Genomic DNA, 17,673 nt, shown 5'->3' on the forward strand with positions numbered 1-17,673 from the left:
TATATCCAATTCTGATAATATTTTCGGACATGATAAGAAAGAAATGTAATTTCGAAAAACAATGTCTCTCGCACCCCAAAACACACATTGTGCCGAAGTTTTGGAGCCGATCACTCGTTTTTCAGATTTAGACTTTTTCATTTTGATTTCGGAAAAAGAAATACGAGGAAAGTTACATCTATAATGTGTTTTAGGAATGCACGAACTCTCTGAAGTGTTTCTGAAATTTCTCTGTATGCTCCACAGCGTGTAATTTCACTTTTTACAAACAGCCAATGCCGTAAACTTTTTACAAAATAAACATCACACAGAAGGTTTGGTTGGTGAAAAAATTCTATTGAAAACTGAAAGTATCGATCTGATTTCTAAGTGTCTTTCCCGAAATTAAAAGGGTTCTAAGTATCCGTTGAGTATTTCTCTAATTCTTATCTGCGCCCAAGGAAAATAAATTATTGAACGCAACGAGTCTGTTTTACTTTCTAAAAATTAACGTCGTCTTTACTTTTTTCTATGTTTCAATCGCCGGACGAACTTCAATTATAGAATGAAAATAAGAAAGAAAGACCAAACAAGTATTGATGTAATTTTTAATTAGGCAGAAAAAAAAACTTAATAATCAGTTCAAACGGTCCATTTGTTATAATTTTTGAACCAAACACAATTCTTATTTTGATTTTTGAACTCCACCACAGTTTTGCCCGCCATTGCCCTGGTATTTACAAACAGTGTCTGCATATAAACAAGCATGTCGAGACGACGAACAAGAATCTTCGACTTCTGAAATATTGGGCATCGGTCTACTTCGATAGGTTTGATTAATATCTCTACTTATGGCTCGAGATATTTATGAACATCACAGAAGTGCTTTCCAGCTCTGTAGATATTTTTGACGTGAATTGGCTAATTACAATTTCCAACGTCTTCACAAAGCGAAATTCAGTCGAAACTGTACGCTGAACTTCGGCCCTGCAGACCCTTTGATAAATTCCGTTTGGTCAAATAGTCGTAAATTCGTGAATCCCCTGGGCTATATAAAGGATGACCCGAGATCAATGGACTCCCAGCAGCGGTAGGTACTCGGTAGATCCTCCGCTGGGTCTAAATTAGTTAAGACAGTGATGAATTGCATCGAGGGTTGAAACCATATAAAGAGTTCTGCATTATACGGTTGGTACTATACTGTAGACAACTGAGCGTAACTAAAGTATACCTATATTCATGAGTATATTCCCTCACATAATCGGATTATACAACGTGTATGGGCAGGCAAATGTGGAACCGGGCGAGCTTTTGGAGTCTTTTGACCTCGTATTTTTCAAATCTCTCGAAACCTTTTTTTCATGCAAAGTACGCGTGAAAAGAAAACTCGTGTACTATTTTCTTTATCGGAGTTGTCATCGCATAATATTCAATACTGTTGAAAGATTAGCGTTTTGTCAACTTAAAAAGTGTCAGGTCAATTCTTGTCCGATTCGACGTGGATTTGCCCATACATTCGTTACTTGTTTACACGTTTGTACCGTTCTTTACCATACATCACGTTTCATCAAGGAACGAAGACAATGACGTATACGAATTATGTTCACGTGATCTGGCTCTACCTTCTTTCTTGTAACGTTTTTCCTTACCCACACGGAGCATTCCATCTCTAATGGAGGTGCCATGGATATGCATAATGGATATTCAACATTTCTGTGTCTACACCATTTCGACTGAAATTATGTTCAAACTACCTTCACAAGAGATTCAAACGTTCGCTTGTTGTTCATCTCATGAAGCTCTGATATGTATCCTAAAAAATCTCATGAAATATTTGGAGAAGAGATTCACATCTCCAACTAGCATTATTTCACTTGACTCTCTTGTACTTGTGTATAGGGGCCGGAAAGAATTCAGAAATCACCATGTGCACAGTTTGTTATCGACATACACAAAATGGTAGGCCAAGGTTGGCCAAATCCCAAATCACCTGACGACATTCAAAGTCAATTTAAAGGTCAAGTTGCGCAGAGCTTAATTTCACTTGGCGCTCTTCTCAGTAAGGAGAGGAGTGAGCTGGCATGAACCCTCTGACGGCTGTCTGCTGAACTTTCAATTATTTGCCATGGATATTTGCGGATGTCCAATAAATTACACCCATTACTGACTTTGATCAAACGGCGAAAAGTGTGGATACCATTTTCATATCTTTTAGAGGCTACAGACATAGGAGCATCTTTCTTAGAGTTGTGGATCTTGTATAAGCCTCTGATAGACGCAATTGTTTACAATGTAATGAATCGTTGACGTTAAGAAAAGCCTGTATCGTAATTTTATAGAAGTCATTTGCCAGCAGAGTGATTGCTGAATAAGAATACTTGTTTCAAGTCACATATTTAAAGTCATCTTTTTCTCAGTGCGTGAAAATGCAATAATATTACTGAGAATTTCAGGCAATGAATGTTTTATCAGTAGGTAGATTTTTTTTGTGGTTCATCAGTAAAAAAATTAAAGATCTGAAAAACTATATCCCGTGAGTTGAGAACCATGCAATAAACGATATTGCAACTTGAAAAAATTACAGATCCTGCGCCAATGAAACTATCACTATAGAAAAGTTTTGCTATCCATCGAAGAAAAATTTATTTTCATGTTTGAAATGAATTTTTAAAAAACTAACAGTTTTTGCAAAATTACAAGATAATATTTTCACGAAGTTGGATTCAAGATGAATCCAATAACCATGTCATTGTGTTGAAAATCCTTCGATTTTATCGACCACCCACGGAGATTGTCATGTTAGGTTAGGTCGACTTTAACCCATCAGATATGTAACCTCAATCGAACTCTAATGTATATTAATAAGCTTATCTACTATATAAAAATGACATTCATATTAACCCAATCACGAACATTTTCAAAATCAGCCTGACAAATAGTCCGTGATTCACAGAGATACGTTCTTGAATGATGCAATTATTTCTGCCGTTACTTAACTCAGCATCTGCTGCTAGACAAATAGTTGTAAGTACAGTTGATTAGGTATGGTTACTCTACAAGTTTCCGTATGAATTAGATGGAAATAGATTCCAGGAACACTTCAGTGAACGCAAAAATCTTTATAATTGCCAATAAAACGATTGGCTACATAATTTGAATCTCCAAGCCTACCATCTTTCTTTATACCTCTATCTTTATCAGAAAATATTTTTATATGTTTAAATATTTTATTTGTAATATATGAATGTTTCTTATACGCATTATAGAAAAAATAATAATATCATCCATTCCTACTTCCAGTTACAATTTAAAGTACATAAGATTATATAAATGAAATGATATCAGAGATAATCTGGCTTCTCATACCGTTACCAATTATAACTTATATGCTTATCGTATTTGCATTATTGTTCCAATTCTTAAAGAAATTCGTGAAACAACCACAGCTAATTGTACTTGAAGATCTCAAGTAAGGCTTGAAGAGAAATTTTGTATCATTCGAGAAAGCATCTGATTGCGGGTGAGTTACACTTTAACTACTATGTATAAACCAGACTAGTTTCAAAAATATTTCCACGTGATTCTGGTGACATATCGAATACTATTTTCATATATAATAGTGGATAACCTATTCCACGAAACACAGAACTGTCGGTCTTCTAATGGGCCAGAATCGGCGACTCTGGCAAAGCGCTGGCATTCGCATACCTTTTCTCTACCAGTTCATGCACCCGTGACTGATATTGACCAGCAACAAGCCGTCAGTTTGCCGGTATTGGGATTCCAGTATTACCACACTGCTCGATGAACTGTATGCGATAGCGTGGTCCTTGTTCAGTGTTGGCGAATTTTTTTCAGCCCGCTCCTCACATCGGCTCCAAATCATTCAAAAACAATTCCTTAATTTCTTCATATTTTTATCTCAACTATTTATGCTGTTCTAGAAGGCTTTCGTTTCATTATGAGAATTACATCGGATTTCATGATCATTTTACACTTTATTTTTTTTTTTTTCTGTCAATTTTCATGGGAACCATCTAAATCAAACGAGAATTTACCGAGTATAATTATCTCTTCAAGGATGTATTTTTTTTTCTCATAGATTCATTTTTCAATTATTTCCAGTAGATTTTATCTCGGAAATTCTTAAAATCGCGTATTGGGTATGGTATATATATCCGTCACCTGCTGTCATTACTCTTTCTAGCGTTAGAGAAATTTTCATTCTGAAGTGTTCTAGAAACGAATATATTCTGGAAAAATTTCAAACCCTCACTTGAAAGTGTTTAAACTTTGTTTTTCTAAAAACGTTCAAATTCAACTAGATCTCAATCCATTTCAATGTTTGTCCTGAATAACTGCAAAACTTCGAACATGCACAATTTCTGATTTCACAGTCACCTTGTACAGAATTGATACCGACCAAGACTTGTAGTTCATCACTCGTCTGTTGTAGTATTTAGACCCAATTCTCTTTTAAGTGACACCAGAATGATTTTGAAAAATATTTGGACAAAATTCTCCGGTAATGATATAAAGTCGGTTCAGCGTATAGAACCCGATACCGACATTTTACCGACATTTTTGGCCACTTCACAGCTCGGACACAAACCCATTTTGTCGGGAGTGAGGCTTATCCCCACTCTGGTCAACACCACTTCTTTTGGAATGGGGGTTGTCCCCACCCCCCAAAGAGAGGTTTGGGTCCGAGCTGTGAAGCGGCTGAAAATGTCAGTAAGATGTTGGTATCAGGATCTGTAAGTACGCAGAACCGACTCTTTATCACTACTTTCTCCATTAAAGAACTAACATATCATGTTTTCAATATAAAAATTCTGTAGATAGAGCAGGGCTTCCCATAAATAGGTATCAAAAAATCAACAATGTACACAGACAGATTTTTTGACAAACTGATACTGCGTTTTTACGGATATTCAGTCTTCCTTATTGCATCATATCCCGTATGTATTTAACCAAATTCTAAGTGCATCGGTAACTGCCACTGCACTAAATCAGCTGCCCGTGAACCCTTATTTGAAATTCACGCACCCACCCTGTTCTCACAGATGCCATCTGTAAATTACTTTTATTCTATTCTTCATGGTTGTTACTGTAAGTTAGTATTTAAAAATGATCCCTAAATGTGGAAACGTTAGACTTCTTCTTCATTTGAAAAAGGTTTGAGTAACTTTTTTGCTGTTCATGTTTCAACTAAATTTTGTGAGTCATAAATGAATGACGGTAAAAAACACATTCGAGTTTTCAATTCTGACTACAATTGCGGGTGTTCGAACTCTGAAAATACCTGTTTTTGCTATTGTTCTAGTGTTTTCCGGCTACTTGGTTTCAGATAACTGACAATATTATAACGACGTGCAAAATTCAAGTTTGTTGAGAATTCTGTTATCCGCTTATTACAATTTGCGTATGTGAAAAGTCGAGATCCGTTTTCCTAGTTTCAAAACTTAATAACCAGGACAAACTGATACCTTTCTGCTATTCAAAATTACCACCCCGTTAAATGAACCAGATTTTGAAGAGTCAGCCGACGAAAAAATCAGTTATAAGCACTCAACGTATTGCTCTGTAAACTTGCTTTCACATGGAGATATTTTCCACGCTCGAAATATGGAAGGAATATCTATGATATTCTTGACACCACAATTTCTCACAATTCGTCGGGGCTTCCATTATACAGGATGACAGATGACATCTCCGAGAAGACCCTATCAGTTTCTGCCCGAGGGAGGTGTAGCTTCTATCAACCGACTGATTTGACAAATTGCTAGCAGCGCCTGTTTAATATTCTGCAAAGAAAACTGCACACACCCAATATGTGCCAGAATGAACGCTGCTTACTCGATCTGTCTCGATCTGTACGATACGGATGAAAAGATAAGTCAAATACTCCGTAATTGTAAAATTAAATTCACAGAAATATTCACAATCAGTTAAATCTACACCTATAAATCATCTTTCCGATAAGAACCTCTGGCTAAATTGACCAATACTTCTAATCGTATTTCAGACAAGTACAGTACATGCCCAACTGGACAATACATCATCTCTGGCATCAAAAATAGTGATTAATACTTCTTAGGTGGATTCGTATGCATTGTGGTACGAGAAATTGAAATTATCTGACCACAACCATTTTGGTCACCAAAAGCATCTGGTAGAGACATTGATTACTGCTTCATGGTCTCAAGACCTTGTAATGAAGGAAATGCAAAGGATCTTCATCATTCGGGTGATCATTATTCTGATCAATGACACTGTATTACCACGAAAAACTCTTGGCTATGACAAGGTCAATAGAAATCAATGACGCTGAGTTGATTACTTATAATGGTTATTAGGTATTCAACCTTCAAGGTTAGAATGATCAAAATTCGACGATTTATTCCTGGATCGAAGATTTTCTCTCAGTGAGAGTACTGAATTTTTCTGTACCATTTTATTTAAACAAAGATACAATGTACTTACCCTCTACACTAACGGACAGTCCCACCGAAATTCAAACAAATCCAAAATTTTCCCCCTTACACATTTCTATGGCCCCGTATAGCAGACTTTCCTCACAAGGAACACCAGTTTGGTTTCCCTCTTCGAACTCGCTGCAACTCATGTACGTTGTAGAACATTGAAAACTAAAATACACTTCATTCGTAATCGGCGTAAAAATGGTTCGAAGGCGTGAATATGACCCCCAAAGGTGGGCACACAATACACGCGGTGGTTTCTTGATGTGCTTGATGAATTCGAATGAAACCATCGCTGAAATGTTTCTATCGATGAATGAATCATTTCAGCGTTGATCTTATTTAAAAACGTGAAGCGCTTCTATGCGAAACTGAGAAACCACCTTATTGGGTGGCCATCCTTGGGAATCGTTTTCACCCATTTAAACTGTTTTTTCGCCAATAGAAAAATACTTGTCTTTCAGTTTTTAATGCTCTGCAACATACATGAGCTGCAACGAAATTTAAGGTGAACACTAAACTGATTTTCCTTGTCAGTGGGGGATAAAAATCGCCAGTTCAGTTCAAAAACTTTCGCTTCATTGACTATACCAACTCGAGGACCACTCCAATCCGGTCTGTTTACCACCCACCCAAGGTCCAACTCCTGCATTTGTCACCTTTAAAAGCTACGTCATTTCCTCTTGGCATTCCCTTCAAGGTGTTCAAATTGCATTGTGTACATACTCTTGTCAATTGGAAACTCTACATCAGCGATTATTTGTAACATGGGTATCCAGCGCTGGACTACTCGTGCTGGATGACGCAATTGCGAATAGGTTCTCCAATCACAAAATTACAGATAAAAGGGGTTCGAAACTTCTTATTCGAATATACTCTGAGATTGCTGCAAGACTTTGGCGAGCTGTGATTCGAAGGTGTGCAGTACGTTCCTTATCAGACGAAATACTCGACGACAAAAACTATTGCGGACAAACAGTCACTAACTAACCGCTACCCGGTGAACTTTGAGAAGGGTCAGAAAATGGAGCAATCAGCGTGATAACCGGAAAACGCTTAACGAAGTGCAAATCCGAGAGATCTCCTCTTGGATAACCGCTGGTGCTCTCTGGTCATCCCTAATTACACGAAGATTTCTATAATTGAGGTCTCGGAGATTGAACTCTGAGATATATAGGTGTAGTCTCGAATACGTGGTCAGTTTGCTGTTGATGACCGAACACATTTTCTCAGGGATAATCCTTCCGACTATTAGCTGAAGTTTGACAGAGTGATGTTCTTTCCAGAGGATGAAGTATACGCGATACATTTTCATTGAAGTTAGCTCGAAACGTCGATAGAGACAAGTTCAAGTCAAGATATGTGAATTTGACGGTATGTTAGATACAGATTGCGTAAACAATTCCTTTGAACTTTGTTCTGTACTATCAAGTGAACATCTACATCAATGCACACCCCACGTAAGTCAATGGTAAAGCAATTTACAACATGCTAAGGCTGAATAGTCGCTTAGTTCTAAGAGCAATTTTCGCTCTCGTCAACTCGGTCGGTTTTACGAATAGAAAAAAAATTCTTGGCGCAGTGGAAAATTGTCTTCTGTCCAATATAATTTGATTCTGAAATATATTTCACTCTGACATATTCGGATGATACATACGTAGTCTTTATACCGACGGAGAAGAATACGTGTCTTAAGAGTGCAATTTATTGTGTATTCTGACGTTATCACTTTACATACACGTTTGTAAATACATTTTTGAGACACAGAAATGTCTCGTCGGGAAAGGCGTATATTTTATTTACCCAGAAAAAGAAAATCGTGTTATGATTATTTTCGCCTTGCACTTTAATTTGTCGATTGCAGATGTTAGTTGTGAAAAATTATAGATTTCGGTTTCCAACAGAACACCTTTGATTGCATCACACAAACTCGTGTGATACATAATCGTTTCATGCATGCTTCGTCAATAGTTTTATAAGTCGTTGTTGTACGCATTACACGTATGGGAAATTCCATGCCAAGTCAACATGCGATTGACCTTGACCGTTATTAATTCTGTTAATTTATTTTCATCTTTCATTACCCCTTCAAAGCAGCACCCATAATTTTTTTCAGTTCTTTATCTTAATCCAATTTCCAGCGTTACGTTAAAACCTTGAAATGCCAATAACTAGGCGGAAGAAAATACTGATCAAAGAAGTATACCATTTGTTGCTTTCGAATTGTACTTTCACAAAAAAAATAAATAAAAATATGCATATTTATATATATATATATATATATATATTTCTAGACAAAATTTATTGATTCAGGGCTGAATTTTTAAGTAAAAGGCTAATATTTGGATCTTGTGGAATAAATCAGAAATGATCTATACTTTCAAATTAGAAATTGTAGAAGAAATGTCAAGGTTCGGTAAATTAATTCGAAGGATAACGAAGTTAGCATCGATTATTTTGAAACCAGAAATGGGGAAATCTTGTTGGAACGTTATTTTAATAAAAATACTGTATTGTGCAAATTGAAATCAAATCGGTTTGATGGTTGGTGTATAAGAATCTCATCTACTAACATACCGGCCCATGTAATTGTAAGTTATGAAGAAATGCCTAAAATGCATTTCAACGGCTTAAAGTTGGATTTCAAATTTCAACAAGTTATCTTGAAAAGAATATAGAAGTTTCAAATCTTCCCAAAGTTCGAACTTTCGCCATTTTGAAACCAAAAGTGGGAATGGTTTGTAGAGTCTATTGTAACTTTGCGGTTGTCATGATAAGAAGAATACATTGCCCAAATTACAAAACAATTTGAAATTCAAGGCCATTGATGATCTGTAACCTGCAACTATTCAATTGACAAAACAATTCAACCTTGGAAAAGTTGGTGATGACATTTGCTCGAGATGGTCGCGTTGGGTCGATTCGAATGTTGAAACGATTGCCAAGCGTTTGTTGTTAAATTCAATAAGCCATCGAATATGTCAAAGGCTAAAACTATATGAGACCTGTCAAGTCGACCCTCATCAAAATCTCGAATTTCCTTTTCCTTTGCCTGTATCGATCCTGACATTTGTATTTGATTGAAATCTGTGTTGCGAATTCAGCATCGAATGATAAAAATTTCAATATTATCATTAAAATGAGCATCATTTTTATTTAGATACTAACCGTAAATGTAAACTGTGGATTTCGAAATATATGGATTTTGATCATTGTTTTTCGTCCTTTTTTTTTCATCGATTTATTTGACAATATTATGATTACGATTTGAAGGTACAAGAATTTAGCTGCCAGCAAAATGTCCTCTTTGAAATCCCCGACACATATTTTTATTCATTTATCCAAACCGATGCGATTTCTTGTTAGTGTCCGGCATCCTTTGTTGCTTTCAAATTTCGCTTTCTTGCCCCGTTTGAATCACGGTAATCTGGTATAAGACATACGACCCAATTCTTCTTACCCTTTCTGGAAAAGCTGAGTCACTTGTGCTATTTGTTACATTGGGATACAGAATTTTTCGAGTTTTTATGAAGGATCCGCTTACCGAAGGTCTTATAGATCGATAACGTGTGTTAGTATAAAAGTTAAATAGTATTTCTTGTGAAAACACAGCAAATTGTTTAAGAAAAGTTTCATTTTATCGTTCTTTATAAAGCCAGAGCAAACTCCTCCAAAAACGAAATCAATGAATTTATAGATAACGTACCTTTGGAGATAAAATATTTCTTATCACGAACGGTAAAATTTTCATTATAAACGAAAACCGTTAAGAAAAATGTAAACAATGAAATAATTAAAACCCGAGGCATAAAAAATAAAAAAATTCTCACCAAATTGCGTATACATTGAGAAAAAGAATCTATTCGAATTGCGTTTATTACGAAAATTACTCGTTTGAAACAAATATTCATATGTTTGAAATAAAGTTCAATAAAAAAGAAATAAAACCTCTACTCATTCGAAATAAATAATTCAATTCTAGGTTCACATTCAAATGAAATCCATATATTTCAATTAAATTGCAACAATCCTTTTTTTTTTTTTCGGTGGCTGTTGAAAAACAAATGACGTATTCAAATTCATCGTTATGCAAAATAATTCTGTATTTCTTCGTTTTCTCAAAGGGATTCTACTTTCCAAGAATCTGAATAACTTTCAGCATACGAATGAGTCCCTGCGTATCTCGTGAATTTTGCAGAGTTAGGGAATGAAACAACTGACAACAGCAACTGGTAATTTGGCTTTTGGAGGTACCAGGTGGGGTCTGCCTGGTTAAGCGGTGGAAAATTATAAACGGCTGCGTACCTACGGTCAAAGCTCACAGCCTTGGGGAAAAACTGGGCTGTATATTTTGAGCCGTTACGTTACGAGGTTGAACTCGGGTCCCACCATGCAAATGATCACAAATATCACCATTGTCAACAGACGAAACGCGATATTGCTGCACAGTATGAAATTCCCTGAAGTTCAACTCTTTTTCCCATCTCGAATAAACTCATATTGTATTTCAAGCAATTTTTATTATTTATTTTTCACTCTACATAAGCCAAAAAAGTTCTCTCGCGGACGTACGATGCTTCATTTCGACCGATTGAATATGAATTTCACGTTACACGGCCACGAAATTATTCCCGAAACGGATATGTTTTTTTGCGAATTGATGGATTTTCCGTTAAGCGGATATGTGTTTTAATATTCAACCTAAAGGCCTTCGGTTCGTGGAAATTCCATGGTTGGTAATAAAATAAATTAGGTAGACGTATCCGACACGGTTTGTCACGTAGTAACACAGATGGGACCACCTTTCGTGAAATATATTCCGTCGAACCACAACCCACATCAACATATGTAAATGATACAGTATTATGCAGCACGTATGACAACCTTACAATTGGATAAACAATTAAGTAAACAAAGAAGACCTGGACTATTTCGAACTCGTAGCTGATGCTACATAACCCAATTCTTGCTCCCGATAGTAAATTTAGATACGCCGGGATCCTAGACTAATTTTCATTAACGAGAAGACGAAGCAAACCGTTGAGATTTCGGAGTCTGAATTAAATCAACTAACTGTAGACGACAAATAAGCATGGCACGCGAAAAATTTCAGTCCATTCGATAGATCGACTTTTCACTTTTAACTTCGTTAACCCGACTTTCAAAGTGCGCGTTTCTCGGTGTGTTACTTTACAATTTTACTCGCCGGCTATCTCGGTGGAAACGAAAACTCACCACTGACTCCCGGAGTTTCTGTTCGCTAAAACTTTACGAAAACTATTCGACATACCTATTCCGCTTTGAATCGATTCAGGCAATCGTCTCTGTAACAATATACGAGTTTTGGTCTTGGGAGATGGGACACATTGCTAAAGTTTCCGCAAGCACAGTATTATACAGGTTTTGCAACGGTGTACACACAAGTGCAGCTTTCGATGTCGGAACATCTTATGAACGTTGTAATTATTTTCAAGCTCGTCCGTATCGCACAGCATGAGAGTAAACAAAAAGTTTATTGAAGTATTTTTCTTATCGACAAATTTTTAAGAAGTGAATAAAATTAAGAGAATATCTATTCGTGACGCAAAGCGGTGGTGAATTCTTCTTTTTTTTTATGCAATGCGCTGCTGAAACAATTCCACAGTGGGGTAAAATTTAAATTCAAAAATGACACACAATGCTGCGATGTATACTTTTACTTTCGTTCCTGAGCAAATTAAACAACAATATCAAACAACTTCAATGCAGAGTTGACTCGGAACACACTTCGCTTAACACTCGACAATGGTTTTGAAGCAAAAATTTTAACGCGGCATAATTTTTCATTTATAAGTAATTTATGTTCCAGAGTTGACTCGGACCAGAAATTTGTTGTTGGTATTATAATCAGAATTTCGTTCGCTGAGTGGATAAAGTGGCTAAGTTGGTTTATTTATTTTTACAATCTGGTTTTTATTTGTCTTTATTTTTCCTCATGCACTGGTGAACGGCATTTTTTCAGCCGTGAATCAAGCCATTTAATAACGAATGATCAATCTTCATTACAACATGACGTATAATCAAATTCTATACAAATTATGACTACAACAATAAGTCAACGTCGGTAATACCAAAGAATGTCAACGAGTTGGTGGGTTGAAAAGTTTTCAGACTTGAACTTGCGGAAAGGGCTGAGTTTTCGAAGCATCCATCTTCATCCTGCTATGTATAATATTTACGGTTGTATAACACGCTTTGATACATATTATTCACTATACTAGATGAAATTGACCATAAACGTTGATGATGAAGTAGGATTCAATCTCTTCGTATGTATGGAGGATTGTCTCCGTGTATGACAGTGTCCATGAAATCGAGTAGAATTAAGATGACGTTGCTGGAGCAAAAGTTTCACAAAGCGTCAATCTGATCGAACTCTGATTCACATTTAAAAAAAAGTGCCAATCAGATTGAAGCCTTATTGCTTATTAGCGCCATTCTGGTGACTTGACGAACCACTATTTGTCGCTTTTTGGTGGACACTCAACCCATATGAGATACTTCTGTATACATATCACGTGTCCAATAGTATGAGGACGTATCTACCAAAAAGAAGAATTTGGTAGTAAAAGGGCGTGTAATGTTTTTTTTCGTCGCATTTTCTCCAAAAGCACTCAAAACGCGTATCCACACTAAAATAGACCGAAAAAACAAGTAAAGGTATAATGCCTTATGTTTGGTAGTTACGCTCTTTCAGCACGAAAAGATATTTTTACCTATCACATTCATGATAAATTATATCAGATCGATGGAGTAATTTTTCTATTTTTCTTTTCTTCTACCAACGACGCGGAAAACCTTCGAAACATGAAGATTTATCGATTTCGGTAGGTATTTTAAAAATTTTATATTTTCTTAAGAAATTATATCGAACTTAACGGTATAACAGTCGTATTCATCACCTTCTTTTTCGTAAACGTTTTAAAAAACTTTAAAACGTAAAGATTCGTCGGTTTCGGTAAGAAGGTTTGAAATTTTGTGTTTCTTCGAAAAATAATTAGCGAACGTGATCATTTTTCATAAAGTTCCCGATGAAAGAGCATAACTGACAGTACTTACAACCTTTTACCGTCAATTGATCCATTTTTCAATTTCAAACTGGGGAAAAATACACACATGGCATTTATACTGGCCTGAAACTATTAATTCCGCACAACTCAACCTGACCTGCGTCACAATTATGTTCAAGTCGAAGAAATTCCGCATGTATGTTTAGTTATCGTACCTGTGCAGCAACCATCCCGTCCTTAAGTCTTCGAAGATCAGTGTGGCTCCAGGCACTCCGTGCCCAGGGGTGTGCGTCTCGTAAATCTTCGAACTTGAAGTCCCTGAGTTGATTTTTCAAGAACTTCCGAATGTTCCAGGGGAGATCGTTGTGCCTGGAAAAAGAAGGACGTGACTGTTAATATACTCGTTCCTTGCCCAACCAGAGCACAGAATATCAGAGAACCCTGAAACGCTGTTCATTTGTACTCTGATAATTGTAGCGAACTTATGGACCAGTGCAATAAGCTTCGGAGTCGCGAATGCATAACCATTGTAATTTTCTCGGTTAGAACGGCACAAGCACTCAGGATAAAATGCAGGAAGAGCGCAGAAAAGTGTGTCTTGGATATCGTGAATGAAGTGGAAACAAAAAACGACTGATCTCTCAAGTAAGTAGCCAGAGATAAGTAGTTTTTGCCTTTTACCTTTCGTGAGAAGAGCTCGTTGCTCTCAAGGAGAGTCGAGACTTGGTAAGAGTCGCAAATGAAGTCCTATGTTCCGTATATTCATTTCAATCAATGCGAAGGGAGTTTGAAAAGTGTCAGCCAATTTTTAAATTCAAATACCTCGCTCGTTCTAACGAGCTCTAGTTTTATTTTAGGATACACAATTTTTTCGATTTCATACAATTATAATGAAAGATCGAAGACACGTTATTTGTTCGTAATGTTTCATGGAATGAATTCCCGGATTAAATCCCCATTTTTGTTTCACATCGTTAGACATGGAAATGAGTTTAATGACGATTATGCCTTAGATGCCAACGGTTCTCTGGATTCGAAGGTTCTGGAATGATAAAAATCTGAACACGACCGAAACAAAAGTATCGGCATTCAGGTTCCGAAACTCCGCATTGCTCGATAGAATCCTGAAATTCTTGGGATTAGTCAGCCATTGCAGTCGATCCGCTTCCTGTTTCCCTTGAATACTTGTAGGGTACTGCATTCAGAGTGCACGGGAAATTCATTACACTAGCTAATGCCAAGTTTTGAGGATAATCCAATTCGTGCGAACGGTTCTAGGATGTCTAATTCGGAGGTTTCTGGGCAAAACAACGTCCCGAACTCCTCGTGGCACTCCTTCATTTAATAAATCTTGACTCGAAGCTCCTTATTGGATTCCATTATCTCACATAATTCCGTCGTACCGAAGGAATTTCAGTCATCCCAACAACGTACCTATACAGCAATTATTTTCACGCCGAGGTGAGTCTGCATATTCTATTGCCGAATAAGTTACAGCCTACTATGACATTCGAGCACGTAATCAATATTCAAATATTCGCGAGTGTGACAAAAGGATAACGGTAATGATCAGAACCTAACCTCGAATACATCATTTTCGGCATAAATTCCCTCAGACCAGTTACTACGATCGTTAAAAAGTTCCTTACAACCACTCCCACAAAAGTGAGTGATGTACTAAAATAAAACTACCCTGGTTACGTTAATCATCCTTTCAGCCTAACAATCATATGGGTTTTCATAGCTACTTTCACAAAGATTTACAATCTGTTCTTTACAGAAAGTTAGTAGAACTATACAGAAAATATTCTTAGTAAATAGTTAACATTCGACCCGATGATAAGCGTTATCAAAACGGTCTCTCGATACATATTCTACGTTCCGATAAATAAAAAGCTGTTAATATTCCAGCGGCGAGTGTATCGTGAAGCGGAGTGAATAGTGCCGCACCCAAAACCGAAAGGTTGAGACTTCAGAGGAAGGAAAAAATTGAATCCCGTAGCATACCGCCATTCGTGCCTAATCAGCCCACAGCGCGGCTATCTCTGTAATGGAGTAACGCTGTTCACCCTACTCTATCCCGTAACGTTTTTTGTTGTCCCATAATTTTGCAAAGTCACCAAAGCTGCCGCGTCATCTCTCGGAGCTTTAGAAGCGTCCGCAGCTTCCTACGTGTGGTAGGTATTTATGGGCTTTCAAATATGCGCGTGGTTTCCATGGTCGTCCAAACTTCTGCCTGCCAAGCTAATTTTAATGGGATGTCAAGCGTATGTAACAACTGAACAACGCGTTACGGTTTTCCCAGGAAACGGGTCAGCGATTTTCATATACCAAACAAGATGCCAGGCGTGGCCTTTGCGGGGACGCTCTAATTCTTTTGTTGAAAAAAAAAAAAAAAAAAAAAATGATTGTCAGTAACAAACTTTGTTCGGAAGAATCAGTTATAGAAATTGAAGATTATTTTTTGTATCATCGATCGGTAGGGCGAAAGGTTTAATATCTTACAAATCATGACCTGTGATTTTGTGAAATATTATATGAGAACGGTAGACTTAATTTTTTAATGTCAAATACAGCGTATGTAAATAAGATGGCTGCACTTCAAGCTTACGTGGTCGTATATGCACTGTTTTTTGAGTTAAATCAAAGAGTGAAAAATTAAAAACGCTTGCGTTGCTGTCAGTGGCGTGAAGACTAAACGGATCGAACTGTTTACACGCAACGGTGAAAGCAAAAAACTTCTGTCTCGTAAAGCTTGGTGCAAAAGATTTGTAAACCCTAACTATAAAAACCAAAAATGTCCATCAAATTTTTCAACATATGAATATAATTTATTCTAATTGTTGTTTCATAATATCATCAATTTCCTTCTCACATATTGATATTGGTAAGTTTATATCGAATCCAATGTGGTACGAAAAAAATGATTTAATGATAATATATTTACAAGTTATTTGTAAATTAAAAGTGACTTAAAACGCCGGAATAAAGAAGAGAAGTATTCGCTTTATTTCGTGAAAATATACGATATGCACTATACAGCTGTTGTTTCCAGTTTACTCTTTCACAGTGATCCTAACGTTCCATCTACTCCGTAATATCTTGAAATATGATTAATCTGGTATGGAGAGTGAAAACCAATGTTCGTAGCAATATTTCTGACCACAAAGCAAAGAAATAAAAATCCGGTAGGCCGTAGATAATTCATACTAATTATTGAACGAAACCTCATCCGTCAGTTTCAACCACACCACATTCGACGAATTATCTCGCTATTCATCTGGATCACCGTGCACGGCAAATCTGTTCTGTACGGTACGATCAAATATAATGGTACGTATAGGATAAGGTGTAAATTTCGCTGGCGGCATAGAGATTTAGTATATTGATCTAATTGTAACAATAATACACAGGGAGAGTCAAACTCGTACGCCCTAATGCGTCGTAATTATTGCCGGTCCCTCCTCTAATTCCATGGTTGTAAAGGTGATAGGCTGTAACGTAACATTTGCATCTTGGGACGGACACGGCTTCGAATGTATTATATTTCATTCATATGCATATCGTGCCAGGCACCTTATCGCCAGTTACCAATTAGACCTTACAACTATAGGTACAGGAATACAGTTGGCGTATACATATCTACATCTCGTATTCAGTGCCCTTGGATTCGGCAAATTGCCTCGAGGAAGCCGCGCAGTTAACTGGAGAACCTTCTTACGGGTGGAGTGCCTTTGGAAAGCTCCTCCGTGCAAAGTCATTCCGTTTCCTATGTAACATCTGTTTCACGGTAAAAAGTGAACCCGCCAACGTTTTCTTCTTTTCATTCCAGTTTTGCTGATGAAATCTTTCCTCTTTCTTCGTTTTTCCCCCCCTAAATTCTTCATGACATCAGGTATACGGATTGTTCCATGGTAGCTCTGCGGCGGCTTACGTGGAGCTTTAATGTTGTTATCTGAAAATTTCGTTTACGGTACAAGACGGCTGCCTTGAAAATACCGAATTCCTTTGTACATGGAGAATTTAAATTTTCCTCCTGCAAAGTGCCTCGTCTCTGCGAGATATTTCATGAATTTTAGACTACAGTATCGGGCTTTCAATCAGGTTCTTCAATTTCTAGTCACTATTCCTGTACTCTTGGAACCGTATGCAAGCTTATTTCA

The 17,673-nt window shown here is 36.9% G+C and overlaps 1 protein-coding gene across 2 annotated transcripts in view; it reads right to left on the bottom strand.

The window, feature by feature from the left end:
• Nucleotides 1-17,673, bottom strand: part of LOC124180015 (dipeptidase 1) — a 141,339-nt gene that overhangs the window by 101,755 nt on the left and 21,911 nt on the right. For both annotated transcript variants that reach the window (XM_046564988.1, XM_046564998.1), the window contains one exon: nt 13,726-13,879. In XM_046564988.1, coding sequence (XP_046420944.1) covers nt 13,726-13,879 — 154 coding nt within the window. The remainder of the gene's footprint in view (nt 1-13,725; nt 13,880-17,673) is intronic.

This window comes from Neodiprion fabricii, chromosome 1 (assembly GCF_021155785.1).
Source record: "Neodiprion fabricii isolate iyNeoFabr1 chromosome 1, iyNeoFabr1.1, whole genome shotgun sequence".
Classification (NCBI taxonomy): domain Eukaryota; kingdom Metazoa; phylum Arthropoda; class Insecta; order Hymenoptera; family Diprionidae; genus Neodiprion; species Neodiprion fabricii.